The following is a 14081-nucleotide window of genomic DNA, read 5'->3' on the forward strand; positions in this document are numbered from 1 at the left end:
TCACTGCAAAACCCAAATGCCTCTTTACTTCTTGAAAAAGATATTCTTCAGAAGGCATTGGCCACAGTTGGTCACATCTCAATACAGCTGAAATCAATGAGGTCTCTGTATTTGGCAAGGGTAACTGTTTCTGGAGCAGGGTCATTGGGACAACCCTCCAAAAACACACTTTTTAAATTAATTTTATTAATTTCAAAAGCACTTTGCCAGGATCACATTTCCCTAGTGTTACAGGCTGGATCACTTTATTTTTCAGCCTTGGGGCCTAAAAATATTTCTTGTTTTAAAGTGGGAAAAACTATATCTTCCCAAAAAGATCAATTCTGCATGAAAGTTCAGTGTCTGGTGCTGTACAGAAACATTCTAGGTTTGCAGCAGAAAATGGAAGCTGAAACACTGCATATCCTATTTCTTGTGCCCAGATTACTGAAATTTGTTTCTGCTGTGATTGGCTTTATTATAACATCCTTGTAACATTCCCAGTGCTGCTCTCTTATAACTGTTAATTACATTGAATCTAAGCTCAGATTATTATCATACCGTCTGCTTTTCTAGTTACAACACATACAGGCTTGCCATTAAAAGGAACTTATTTTAGCAAGATTGATGGGTTGAAAAAAAAAGTAAATTCTGAGCTTTTATGTCTCAAACCAACAATACATGCCTATCTCATTTAATTTCAACAAAGTTGAAGACATCAGGTAAATCTGTTCTTAATAACTATGAAAGGGAACTGGGTCTGGATAAGTCTTAAAAACAGCTGTAGTGAACCAGCATTGTCTTGCTGTATTTCCCCCCTGCTGCTCTGTGATTTTAGGAGTCTACGTTTCTGTTCTATTATTTAATAGATTTTATATTTATTTGTTTGTTTCATTGTTTTCAAACTTGATGTTTTGTGCATACCTTAGGGTTCAGTGGGGCTGAAAGACAAATCTTTTCATAGATAAATAAGAAAGGAGGCCTTTGATGAACTGCAGTGGGTCAGCACATCTGGCTGTTAACCAGAAGGTCATTGGTTTGAGCCCACCCAGGGACAGCTGTGGGCAGGATTCCTGCACTGCAGTGGGTTGGTCTAGATGGGCCTCTGTGGTACCTTCCAACTTTGTAGTTCTGCAATTCTATGAAGCATTAAGCTTTCAAATTCATATATGTTGATCAGATGTACACATCAAATGCTAACTTTAAATTTCCATTTAGTGTACAGTTTTGATCAAATGTGAAATTTACGTTTCATTCAATATGGTGTGTGGCCAAAAGGCTGGTTGTCACCCTTGCAGCATAGCTCAGTTGGTTAGAACATGGTGCTGATAATGCCAAGGTTGCAAGTTCGATCCCCATATGGGACAGCTGCGTATTCCTGCATTGCAGGGGGATTGGACTAGATAATCCTCAGGGTCCCTTCCAACTCTACAATTCCATGAAATCAAATCAATCCAAAGACACAGCAAAACAAAAGTTCATAACAATACACCAAACATCAGTAAAGAGAAGGCCAGTTGGCCCATCTTGGATAGGGAGTCACACAGCATGGACAATGCATATGGAAAGCCTTTGTTCCATGTCCCTACCAATCACATTTCAAAAAGCAGAGGAGTACTTTTGAGCAAGCACTCATGACAGCAGTGGAAGAGCAAGGTTCTAAAGGAAAAAGTACTTGCTGTATATTATCTTCTCCTCTCTCATGTTTATTACCATTATTAATGGCTTTAAAGAAGTTTAATTTGCTTTCCCATTCTGTATTTGAAAACTAGAAAGTAGATTTGCAATGCAGTGCAGAGATTCTAAAGTATACAATTCATTTGTTTTAGTGTTGTTTTTTGTTGACCTCCTTTCATCACGGGATATCTCTGCACTCCTGAGAGAAACTATTTCCCCCTTTTAAAAAAGAACTGAGAACCGGATGTATATTTAATCTGGTATCTGAAGCGTGAAACATGATAAAAATATAAAGGCAATCAACATGCTACTGTGATCCATATGGAATGGATGACAGAATTAAAATGTACAAAAACACAGTAATGTATCTCCAAACAGAGATTTCCCCAAAGCTTTTTGCTATGACTACTTTTCAAATGACTTTGCCTATTTAATTCTTTGGTTTTGTTTATTTATAGACATTTGGTCTCTGGGGTTTATATTTCTTTTGAAACACATTGTTCCCGTTTTTCTTAGTCTTTCGGGAGGGGTGAATACGAGCATATTTCTTTCCTTTGAATGATGACCCATAGATTTTGAAATTTAGGAATGGCAGTGTACATGCAGAGGTCCCTGTCTGCAAGGGCTTTCTGGTTCATTTCTAGGGGGCAGTGCAATGCAACAGTATCAGACGTCCTGACTTCACAGGCAGCTGACTCATAGACAAAAAACAACCCCAAATCCGCAATAGCTTTTAAAGCTGACTTACGTGAGCAAGCATTTTTCTCCCAGTTAACAGTTACACCCAATGTTTTAGCTTATATTTTAGGGTCACACATTAATTAGAAACCCCACTTTTCAGTTATACCCACTGGGTCATACAGGATTGCTCCTAAAACCTGTTTGGGAAGGTACTTTACCAGCATAGTTACGCCTTGTGCCAGCTGGAGATTATCCAGCCCAACCTTTCTGCCATGTGGGGTGAAATTCAAGGCACATACATTGGCACATGCATAGAACTCCACATTCCTTCCAAACCTTAGAGGCAGGCAGGCTACTGAGAATGTTGGTGGGGGAAAAGTCCTCCCTATCCATTTCCCCATACCATTCATAATTTTATTAATCTTCACCAGCCCCTTCACCAGTCATATTTTTCTAGAGTAAAAAGGCCCAAGCACATTGCTTTCCTCCTAGAGAAGGTGCTTCATCTCTTTGAACTCTTGTATCTTTGAGTTGTTTTTGCTTCCATCCAGAGGCATCTCATCCCACAATATTTCTCTCTACAGAAGAGTCTGTTCCCAAAGCATGGCATTATGGGTAAGGTGATCTCAGAATCTTTATTGGCAGACTGTAGCAGCAAATACTGCTTAAAGTTTCACAGTAGTAGTAGTAGTAGTAGTAGTAGTAAACTTTAAACAGGCACTCACTCAATAGGTCAATGCAAAGGTTGTAACCCAGAGAGCACATTAGGAGGTCCACCACCAATTTGTTGCAGTGGCCAACTGGTGTTGGCATTTCTGAAGTCCTAGGCAGCTGTCATCAGCCACTTGACAACCGACTAGGGGCCACACAGCCTGGAAGGCAGCATGAGAAAGCAAGCCATCATGCTTGGTAGCCCTGCAGGCAGGGGGAGGCAGTGGTGAACGCATTGGGGGCATTAATTTGCCATCCTCTCAAGACAAGAGACTCAACTTAGCTGATGAGAGGGCCAGCCCTGACGATACCAGCTTACTGACTGGGCAGATGTAACATCTTAACCAATTCAGCTTTGGGGAATTCCTCCAATTGGGCCTAATCATGCTTAATCATATTGACAACATTAATCATGGTTAAAGCTAGCCAAATGTTTCCCCTTTAGCTTATCTAAAACCAATGAAAGCTATTTCAGATCTGAAGCCAAATAGAAACTCTAGTTAGTTCCACCTGTGTGACTGCATTGGAAGCAGTTAGCCACACATGGGTACGGTGGAGGAACTGGTTTTCTGGAAGAGCGATGGTGGAGAAGAAGGGAGTCCATAATTCTTTTTAACCACAGTTAACCAATTAGGAACATTATATTATCTATACAGGTATGTAGTGTTATGCCAAGAGTTACTTTTCATTCCAGAGCTGCAGTCCATTACATAGCAGTAAGTCCTGCTGAAATCAATGGGGCTTTTAATTTTTTTCCTGCCGAAAGGCATACAACAATAACAACAACATACTTTCAATCAAAGGATTCTGTCAAAGATATTTGAAATATCTGGCTCCTTGGTTCAAATAGCTTGATAGCATGCTTTGTTTGAAACGGGATTCAATTAATGCCCTGAAGTCAGTAATATATTTAAGTAGCAAATAAAACAGGAATGCACGGATATACTGGTGAGTCTGCTTCAGAATCCACTCTTTACAGAGAAAATTAGGCTTTGGGTACTGTGAGCTACAAAGTAACTAGGCTGTTGAATGATATTGATGTCTTGTTTTAAAACATAGCTTCACTTTGATCTTTCTTATTTACTCTCATTATTTAAAACCATGCCGTGCAGTATTGGCTCTTGAAAGCAATATTCCCTGCAGGGAGAGCTATGGGAGATGCTGCTGAGAAATTAAACTAGTCCCTCTTTGAATTCTCTCCTTTTCCCTCAGCACTGTAGGTTCCACAAAGAACCTCTAGTGACCTGCACAATTTCCTGGGAGAAATCAGAAACTTTTGAGCTCTCAACACCATAATGTATTGTTGTTTTTCTGGCTCTGCCTATTACCGTTGGCTTATATAAATCACTCTGATTTCCCATCAGTTTTATAACAAGGATCATGATAAAAAGTGATGGCTGATATTGCTTAGGACAGGTAACATTGATTTGCTGTAGGACTAGTTTTCTTTTAACCTTATTTGGTGGATGCTTTGCAAGCCTTCCCCATGACAGAGAGGCCTATGTTTCCTTTAATTTTCAGCACCGCTGCGGCACGTTGTCAAGGCAACCAGCTTCAGTGTTTTCTTTCCACTAGTAAACTGTGCCTCAGACATGGCCCACCTTAAATCACTGTCTTTCCTGGTAATACATAAGGTCAAATACTTAACCGTTATGCACAATATTTTCCTTTTCTTTATTGGCTATCATGTTGTTATGGAGAACAGCTAGAGTCTCAGGGGAAGGTGTGTATATTAAGGCTTTTAAAGTTAAACTAATTCTACAGCATTTAAATCTGGTTGTGATGCCTTGAGGAAACAAGTCCTCCTGATACAGCCTTTTTAATTTTTTTAGCAATAAACAGACAGCTATTGCCAATTTTTATATAAATGATCATGCCCACTAGCTTTTACAGTGCAGGCTTTCCATGGCACACATTTCAACAACAAAATAGGTCACAGATCTCAGTTTTAGGTGCAGGCTGGTTCACACTGTGCTGTGCCATAAAGGCTCTCTGTGTGCAGTCGGCCCCACTGTGTGTGGGATAGCATGCCTCTCTCAGAACCTACACAAGTAGAGGTGATCTGTTTGCCACCAAGAAAGAGGTCCACAAATCATGGAAGGGAATGGCATGCACCTACAGAATGTAGGTCACACCTGATGTTTCAACAGCTTTAACAGCAGTAGGAAAATGTAATGAAAGGCTTGCTTCTCATTATTTACCTGATATATTTTTTGCTTGCATTCTGAATTCATGGAGAAAGAGGCTGCATGTCACTCTCTGCAAAGCTTTCTGCAAAGGTTCTGTGCTTTTCCTGCTACCATGAGTGTATTTAATTGCACCCAAGGAAATCTAATTAGAAATATAGTGGCCTTCTCCTTCCATTTTTAAACAGTGGAGAAAATGTATAACACAATGATTAAGAAAGTTGGAGTTAACAAAGAACCACAACTGTGCATCTGTGAAATGTTGGCAGGTATATAGATTGGAAGTTAATTATATCCATTTCCTTATATGTAGAAAATGCGACCAGTAAGTCGAAACACTTTTGATTTTTGTATCTTCAGTTATAGGGCTGTGAGAGGCAATTGCCAATGATCACATGTTGGGAAGAACAAATCCAGCACATCTCTACAGCGGGGAATTGGCACTGTTACAAGACTGCTAACAAGTCATTGGTGAATTTCACAGGCCTCATGCACACAGCCAAATTTTAGCTTGGTGTGAACACCAGGTTCCCAGAGAGGAGCTTGTAGCTGCTTTGCTCAACATGAACTTGTTTGTTTTAATGTCCTCTATTCAGGGTTAATGAGGATACTGACAGGAAGGTGATGGGTATCTGATGAAGGACACTGCATGAGAGGCAGGGAATGGAAGATATTCGGGAGGGGGGCTGGGAGAAGAAAGGGAAGTTCCCAGGTGAGAGCTGGGAGGGTCCACCCCGATTTGTGTGGGACAAGGGTTAAGATCTACCTCTGACAGAGGGCTCTGTATTTTTTTGTTGTTTCCTTCCTTCCTCTGTTCCTCCTTTTCTTTCTTTTTATTTAGATTAGTTAGATTTTTATTATATTTTGAAAAGTTTCAATTTTTAAAAAATTCATGCTAACCCAAGGCTTGTCTTAGCATGATGCATGAACCAGGCCACAGTCTGTAACAGACTTCTGTGCTATTTCTCTGGGGACTTGGGTGGCGCTGTGTCTAAACCACTGAGCCTCTGGGGCCTGCTGATCAGAAGATTGGCGGTTCAAATTCACGCAGTGGGGTGAGCTCCTGTTGCTCTGTCCCAGCTTTTGCCAACCTAGCAGTTCAAAAGCATACCAGTGCAAGTAGATAAATTGGTACCGCTATGGCAGGAAAGTAAATGGGGTTTCCATGCGCTCTGGCACTTGTCACAGTGTCCTGTTGTGCCAGAAGCAATTTAGTCATGCTGGCCACATGACACAGAAAGCTATCTGTGGACAAACGCCAGCTCCCTCAGCTTGACAAGCGAGATGAGCGCAGCACCCCATAGTCACCTTTGACTGGACTTAACCATCCCAGGGGTCCTTTACCTTTTACTATTTGTTAGCACATTTTCTCAGACTTCCCTGACTTCCCTGACTAGAAGCCTGGGAATGTGACAAAATGCAGATGCCATTCCTCACTGTGATCTTTTGCCCTTTCGCTATGTGATCATGCACTACATTCCTAGAATGTCCCCTTTGAACCACTCAGCTCTCTGAGTTGCTTCAATGGCACTAGCATTCAGCACACTAACTGACCTGGACTTGGAGCTGTCATTTCTCCTTTGCTAGCAGATTACTGAATTTCTTGCGCTCTGAGGAGCCTTCTTTATCATCTTCATTCTTTTTGAAGCTCACTACAAAGGTGTGTTTTCCCCTGTTGCAAGCAGTTCTAGGGTACTACAGTTATGAAATGTCTCTACATTTGCACTTTTAATTATATTCTCTCTCTCCCTCTCCCTCTCTCACACACAGACTGATTGCATCTCTAAATGACAAAATTGTCTATGTAAATAGCATATGGTTTGGAAGCTTGTAATTAGATGCAAAATTATAGGAGTACGTAAATTACTGTGAGCCAAACCTTTTCATTTAGCTGGAGGTTACGGGAGGCCTTGATGGAGATCATGTGCGTGAGGCAGGAGGCTTGCTATACAACATTGATGAAGAAATGCCTATGCTGAACTGCTTTTCTGGGAGCTGTTGCACAAATTCAGAACATATTTTGAAAGAGAAGAGGATGCCTCTGTGGTTCTGGGGAAGCTTGCTTGATGAATCTAAACATGATTGTTTTAAACAGCTGTCTAATAGAGTGAATGCTTTGCAGGCTGTAAGCCCCAGGTTTAAGCCCTGATATGTCCACTTAAAAGGATCTCAGGTGGCAAGACTGCAAAACTCTTGGAGAGCCTGCCAGTCAAAATAGACAATGTGAGTGGTCTGACGCAGTACAAAGACTACGGACTCTGTATAATATGAGTAGGCTGTCCCTGTGAGCTGGAACCCTGAGCGCTCACGTTTCTAACTCATGGGGAGAGCTTACATGTCTTGGCAGCCTGCCCCATGCAGCCATGCTCTTAAACATGTGGATAGCGTTGGGGAGGAGCCAGCGTAGGCATGACAATAAAGGCAGGCTGAGCGAGTTCTTCTGATTCACTGAATTATCATCGCATGCCCTGGATGTTTGAGTGGGGCTAGTTTATTGCAAAATGCTGCTTTGGACAGACACTTTGCAGTGACTTGGGGTGAAAGAACCTGTTCTAAAGGAGTGCATCTTCTGCAGAACTAACACTCAAGAGGCCTCACCACCAAGTGTCTGGCAAGCTTTATATGCACGAATAAGATAACAATGCTTAGCATTTATACTTTTCCAAGTGCCCAAAGGGCTTTAAGAGCATTCTTCACAAACCTTAGCAACCCTGTAAAGGAGGCTATTATAACCATGCTGCCAAGTAAGGCTCTGAGACAGTGACTTGTCTAAGGCCACCCAGATTATTCCTGGCTGGGAGGGGGGATGTGATGAGGCTAAGGGCAGTTTCCCTTGGGTGATTGTTTATGCATGGGCTTGCTGCTAGGTGCATTGGTGGTCATTTAGTGATTTTGCTGTTTTATGTTGTATTTATTTAGTTACTATTTTTATTTAATATTTTGTTGACCGCTTTGGGAGCCTTTGGGTAAGAGAGCACTATATAAATAAAGAACAGCAACAAGTTTATAGTCAAGTGTTTTGGAGACTTCATGTGTTTTTATTTTGTGTTTTAAAGATGTAAACTGCCCTGTGATTTTCAGAAGAAGGGTGGTATATAAACTCAATAAATGAAAATAAATAAAACTCTCCTAGCTGCTACACTGTAGTAGCTTTTGCAGCAGCTAAATATAAGAATGTATTTTATGCAGACCACCACTGTGAGCTGCCTGCCCAAGGCAAACTAAAAATGTTTTTCATCACTTGCTAGAGGAATCTACTGCACTGTTGCTCTCCTGATGTTCTTAGTTAAGTTTAGAGATGCTGAGCCTCTTGAAGCAAAAGCAGTGTCTCTGGGATAGCATCCTGTATTTAAAGCAGGGTGGGAGAAAAGCAAAGCCCCGATTCTGTGGAAATGTGTCAACAAATAGTACAGAAGAGAACTAATGAGGCAGAATCTTTAGGGCTGTTTCACATGATCTGGTTCCACTTAATTTCAAAAGTGCAGGAAACGGCATAAATTAAATTGCAGACTGAGAAAGCCATCAGCCATTTTCTCGGCTGTACCTCACTTTCCCCAGCTGGTGTGATCACAAGAATCAGAGCATGACCTGCTTTGCACAAACATTTCCCCATCTGATCACGGGCACATGTATGATTGAACAAGAACGCCAGCTGCTTGAAAGTATGGGAATTTTAAATTTCAGCTATGGAAATCAAGCCTAAATAATAGGAAATGTACTCTGTTTAATGATGGTACAGCTGTTTGGATTCATGTTTTACAGAAGGCTCAAGCCAAAATGAAATGCAGTGTCAAAACTATATGGTGTTCAATATAATTCCCTTTTTGCTTTTAGTCTAATGACAGAGCTGATAATTGAAAATGAAAACAATATAAAATTGGCAGATGGAACAACCAGTCTATAAATATACGTTGTTTTTGAAATTGATGGTTTTCTTTCAGTGGTATCATTTAATTTCCATTTTTAGGCTGTTTTATTTAGTGGCTATCTTTAAATACTATTAAAGTTCTTAGATGCTATTTTTTATTAGATTGTTTTTCAGTTACTCTCTTTTTGTAATCCTATGTAATTTGGGAGGGGGGGGAGGAGGCCTAGATACAGTATTCTAAGAAATATATTTTAACATTAATCTAGACATGCATGGTTGTGCTTAAATCGTTGAATATACAACGTCTTTTGTACAGTCCTTTGCTACCCTCTAGTGTCTAACAGACTGCACTTCTAGTCCTAACATTTCAATGTAACACTATTGAAATTTGGAATGTCTGGATTACTACACTGTGATATAACTAGGTGCAATTAATTCAGCAAAGTGGGACATATTTCTGAGCTTGCAAACTTACTTTTTAAAAATCCATGTTTTTATTTTCATTTTGACTCTCTGCAACAGAAAATACAATAATCTGACATCAGTGACGAGGGTCATAGTTCAGTGGCTGAGCATCTGCTTTGCATGCAAAAGGTACCAGGTTCAGTCCTTGGCATGTCCAGGTATAGCTCTGGCTGAAATATCTTCAAGGTGAGGTCAGACAGCCCTCTCCCTGTGGAGCTTCTGGTACCTACTGAAGACCTTTTTTTTTTATTGCCCCAGGCATTTTAATTGAATTGTGATTTTATAGTTGTAACTAATTTCTAGCTTGAGTGTACTGAGGTTTTTTTAGTATACCACTTTGGATACACCTGAAATTACAGATTGTCAAAATAATCAAGTAGTAGACAATCCTGGGCTAGATAGACAAAGTCTTGACCTGGTATAATATGTTCCTACTCTATTCCTCCTTCTCTTCCTGGCTTGTTCCCTGTTGGTGTGGCTTTTTAGCTCTTTCTTTAGGAACATAAGAAGAGCAAACTGGACCAGGCCAATTGTCTACCTAGTTCAGCAAGCTGTCTTTGAAGTGGCCAGTCAAATAACTATGGGAAGGCATACGCATTTTCTGCTTCCAGCTTCTACCCCATTTGCCTCTTTCTAGTACTTTTATCAGTGCTATTGCTCCTTCCATTGCACCCATGGCTCTTTAGCTATTTTCCCTTCCCCAAGAGCTATGCTGTCTCACACTCTCTCTTTTTCCTTCATCTGTCCCAGTCTCATTTTCCTTTATTGCAATGTTTTGCCCACAAAGCTTTAGTTTGCACTTGGTTTGAATGAGGAAGTCGAATACAGCAGACTGTGATCATGAGACTTTCTGACCAACAAGGTAGTTATTTGGTGTTTTAATCTGTCTGTTAAATTTTTGAGTTGTTCAATGGTTGCATTCCTTTACACACTATTAATAGACACCTTGGAAAGGCAGGATATACGGTAAGTTGTCCATCAATTAGGTGGCATGATATCTATGAAATTGTAAAAGAAATACCCTAAATGGGGGGATGGACGGGCATGCATTACTGTCCAGTGCTTTTTTTCTGGGGGGACGCAGGGGTATGGATACCCCTGAACATTTTGTGAATCTTTGTACTTTTGTCCATTTACTGTATTTCCCCCAATTTTGAACTATTAAATGGTGATTTTCTTGAGTCAAAATGAGAGTACCCCTAAACATTTTTTTAAAAAAGCACTATGTCCGCTTCTGCTCGTCCCTTGGTTTTTTAAAAAAAATGTAAAATGCAAGAAATATGAAAAAGCAGGTGACAAACCAAACAAAAGCATCATTAAGTTGATTTTTCTTTCCAAGTTTGAGCTTACTAGTAGCAGTGAGCATGAAGAAAGTGTAAGTCATTCTTACGATTTTTGATCGCTTTCACTTGCGCATCTTTTAAAGAAAGCCGTGTGCTGTGCCCATTCCCAAAAAAATTCTCCAAATAAATGTATTGTACTTCTGTGCATAACTGACTTGGTATCCTGTTGGGGTCGATAAAGTATATCCCCATCCTTTGCTCTTCTTCAGCTGAAAGATGTTCCCATAGTGGCCAATCTGATACTAGAGTTCTAATCTAACAGTACCTCTAACACCTTACTGGCACATCTTGGGCAGATGGTTCTGCTTACTGCCTCTTGTTTTCTGCTTGTGTGTCAAAGCTCGTAATCACTTCTGTCTTAAGCAGCCATAGTTTCCTTTCTTTTGCCATGGGGGCAGGGGCACACATCATTGTTCAGTGATGGCGTTCTTTTAAATAGTATTAAAAGACAGGCAGGATGTAACTTGTTACAAATAAGAGAAATAGAAATATTTCTGACTTAGTGTGGCAATACTGCACTGGAAACGTCACAGTACTGTATATTGCAAAAAGCAATTTTAAGTTGAGCAGCTTATGACAATGTGTGCAACTTCTGTTTGAAGCTGAAAGCAATTTCGTTGGCATGCAAAACTCACCTTATTTCTTCATCTTTCTCCAAGTTTGGTTTTTTATTTCCCTTCTGGCCTTATCAACTATTTGGAGTCATTTTGGAAGAAATGTAGTGCGCATATTAAAATGTTGCTTTGAACGTGCACTTCAGCCATGTAGTACTACAAGTAGCAGGAAGGTGGCAGCGTTGCACTGCATTTCTCCACCACTTGAGATATTTTAACGAGATTTAACGGTATCTGAAGAAGTGTGCTTGCACACGAAAGCTCATACCAAGAACTAACTTAGTTGGTCTTAAAGGTGCTACTGGAAGGATTTTTTTTATTTTGACTATGGCAGACCAACACGGCTACCTATCTGTAACTTTAACGAGATTCATAAGTTGAAAAGCCTCAACAGCTCAGCATTTTAATCTACTTATGAAAGAGGAAAACATGATTTGCATGAGGATAAAAATCCACATTTGATCTAGAGAAGAAAAATGCTTTTTGCTTAAGTTTCTAGGCCCACTATTGGGTTAATTCAACGTTCCTTATGATAGCTAAGGGACAAAGTAAATGTGGCATTGATTGCATGATTGGCCCTTGCTTGCTTTCTTATTTTGTTACTAAATAGCAGCTGTGGGAGGAAGGCAGTCCAGGTTAAGACCACGATGGGAGCAAACCATGGGCATGATCCAAATAAGACCCTACACCTTCAGTTGACATTTACTTCTTGTTAAAAGCAGAGAAGGAACCAACCATGTGATTAGCATGATGTCTGAATTCACCTGAGCTCCACCGTAATTCATGGTTGAGTGTCTTACTCAAGAATTCCTTAGAGGCCATTTGGTTTCCTTGTGTATATTAGGCCTCTATAACTGCCAGCAGACATTTTAAATACATGCAAGAGACTTCAGGGTCGCCCAGTATGGGCCTGGTTCTGTCCCAATAAAAACTATACTAATTTAAAAGGAGACAAACTTTCCCATTTCAAGAGTGCCTGTAGTGGCAGAATTCTCTCTTCGAAATCAAACTGCACATACAGAATATTATTTTGCTGGTAGTTGCTACTATAATCTTTAATGGGACAGGGAAACTTTTAAACAGTTGCTCAGCACTTCACAAAACTAATGAAAGGGTGCCTTCCTTGATAAGCCTGAATAAAATACACCAGGGGATATCTCCAAAATTGAGCTTATTTTATTAATTTTGATATTTCTCTTCAATTAAGGAAGCCCTGAATGCCAGTATTTTAGAGAACAAGTAGGAGATTTCAAAATTAAGTTATCCTCATTGCTAATTTTAGCAGGGCGGGGAAAGTTTAATAACATATGAACTCCTGAAAGCACAACCATTTCTGTTTGCCATTTGCAGTGGGAAAAACTACAGATGACAACAAGTGAGAGGAGGAAGATTGTCTGCTCAGTCACATTCCACATTATTGCTATTACCTGTGTAGTTTGGTCACTGTATGTACTAATAGATCGGACCGCTGAGGAAATTAAGCAAGGCAATGACAATGGTGAGTGTATTTATCATTTTCTTTATGTTCTTAAGTAGTATGATTTTAGAAATGGAGACTGTAACGGCGAGTGAGTGCACAGAACCAAAAGCAACAGGTTCAAATGGGAGCATTCACCCAACTTCCCTAGTTCCAGCGTTCTGAGAACTTTGGCTTTTACATAAAAGAAGCAGGTTTCTAGCCCATTAGGCCCCAGGCAACAGGTTTCAAAACATGTGGCCAATGTCTAGTGAAACTGCAGGCGCTGCTTAGGGTGGGAATTCCAGCATCTAGGGGGGGTTTGATTGCTCTGCATTGCTCCCCACCCCTGCTGACAGAGCAATTATTCAAAATGGGTTGCACTGCATGCAGTTGGACCCAGGCTCAATTACTAGCATCTCTACATAGGGCTGAGAATGTCTCCAGTCTGAACCCCCAAAGTGTCAGTGTAGACAACACTGAGCTAGATGGACAAATGGTCTGAGGCCCCTTCCTATGTTTCTAAAATAAAGCATATGCTGGCATGGTTAACATGATTTATCTCTTCTCAGAAGACGTTCTGACTTTACAGAGCAGCCCTGGCTACTTCGTAAAGTGACTTATCTTTAGGCTAGCCACTGGGTGTCATGATATTCTAAAGACAAGCAACTGAGTATACATGAAACAAACATTGAGTATCACTGTGCCCAAGATTGCTCTGAAATACAATTTCCAACGTTGCATTTTCCCATTTAAAAATGTATATATGCATGCCTTATTTTTCTTTTTCAAGCTTAAGAGATCCTGCTAGGCAAAAAATAAATGAAACAAAAATGATATTTTACTGATGTGTTTACCATTTTCATACACCCAGTAAAACTGCCCTCGGCAAGCTTAAATTATGCAGTAGCAAATTATACGTTTGGCATTCAAATAGGCAAGATTCTTAATCTCAGCGGCATAAGAGCATTTTAAAAGTTATATCCTGCAGGAAACAATTTCTCTTCTAGCAAATCTTAACTCACTCAAAAGAAATATCTCCTGGGTAAAAGGATTTTCTGTAAATAAATGTTAAAAAGAAATGCTCTGCCCAAAGTAGTG

General features: G+C 40.2%; 1 protein-coding gene across 6 annotated transcripts in view; it reads left to right on the forward strand.

The window, feature by feature from the left end:
- The window catches only part of MARCHF1 (membrane associated ring-CH-type finger 1), a 123466-nt gene that overhangs the window by 105515 nt on the left and 3870 nt on the right, over positions 1–14081 (forward strand). For all 6 annotated transcript variants that reach the window (XM_081021772.1, XM_081021768.1, XM_081021769.1 and 3 more), the window contains one exon: positions 12875–13022. In XM_081021772.1, coding sequence (XP_080877898.1) covers positions 12875–13022 — 148 coding nt within the window. The remainder of the gene's footprint in view (positions 1–12874; positions 13023–14081) is intronic.

This window comes from Podarcis pityusensis (assembly GCF_964106645.2).
Source record: "Podarcis pityusensis genome assembly, chromosome: 9".
In the NCBI taxonomy this organism is placed as follows: domain Eukaryota; kingdom Metazoa; phylum Chordata; class Lepidosauria; order Squamata; family Lacertidae; genus Podarcis; species Podarcis pityusensis.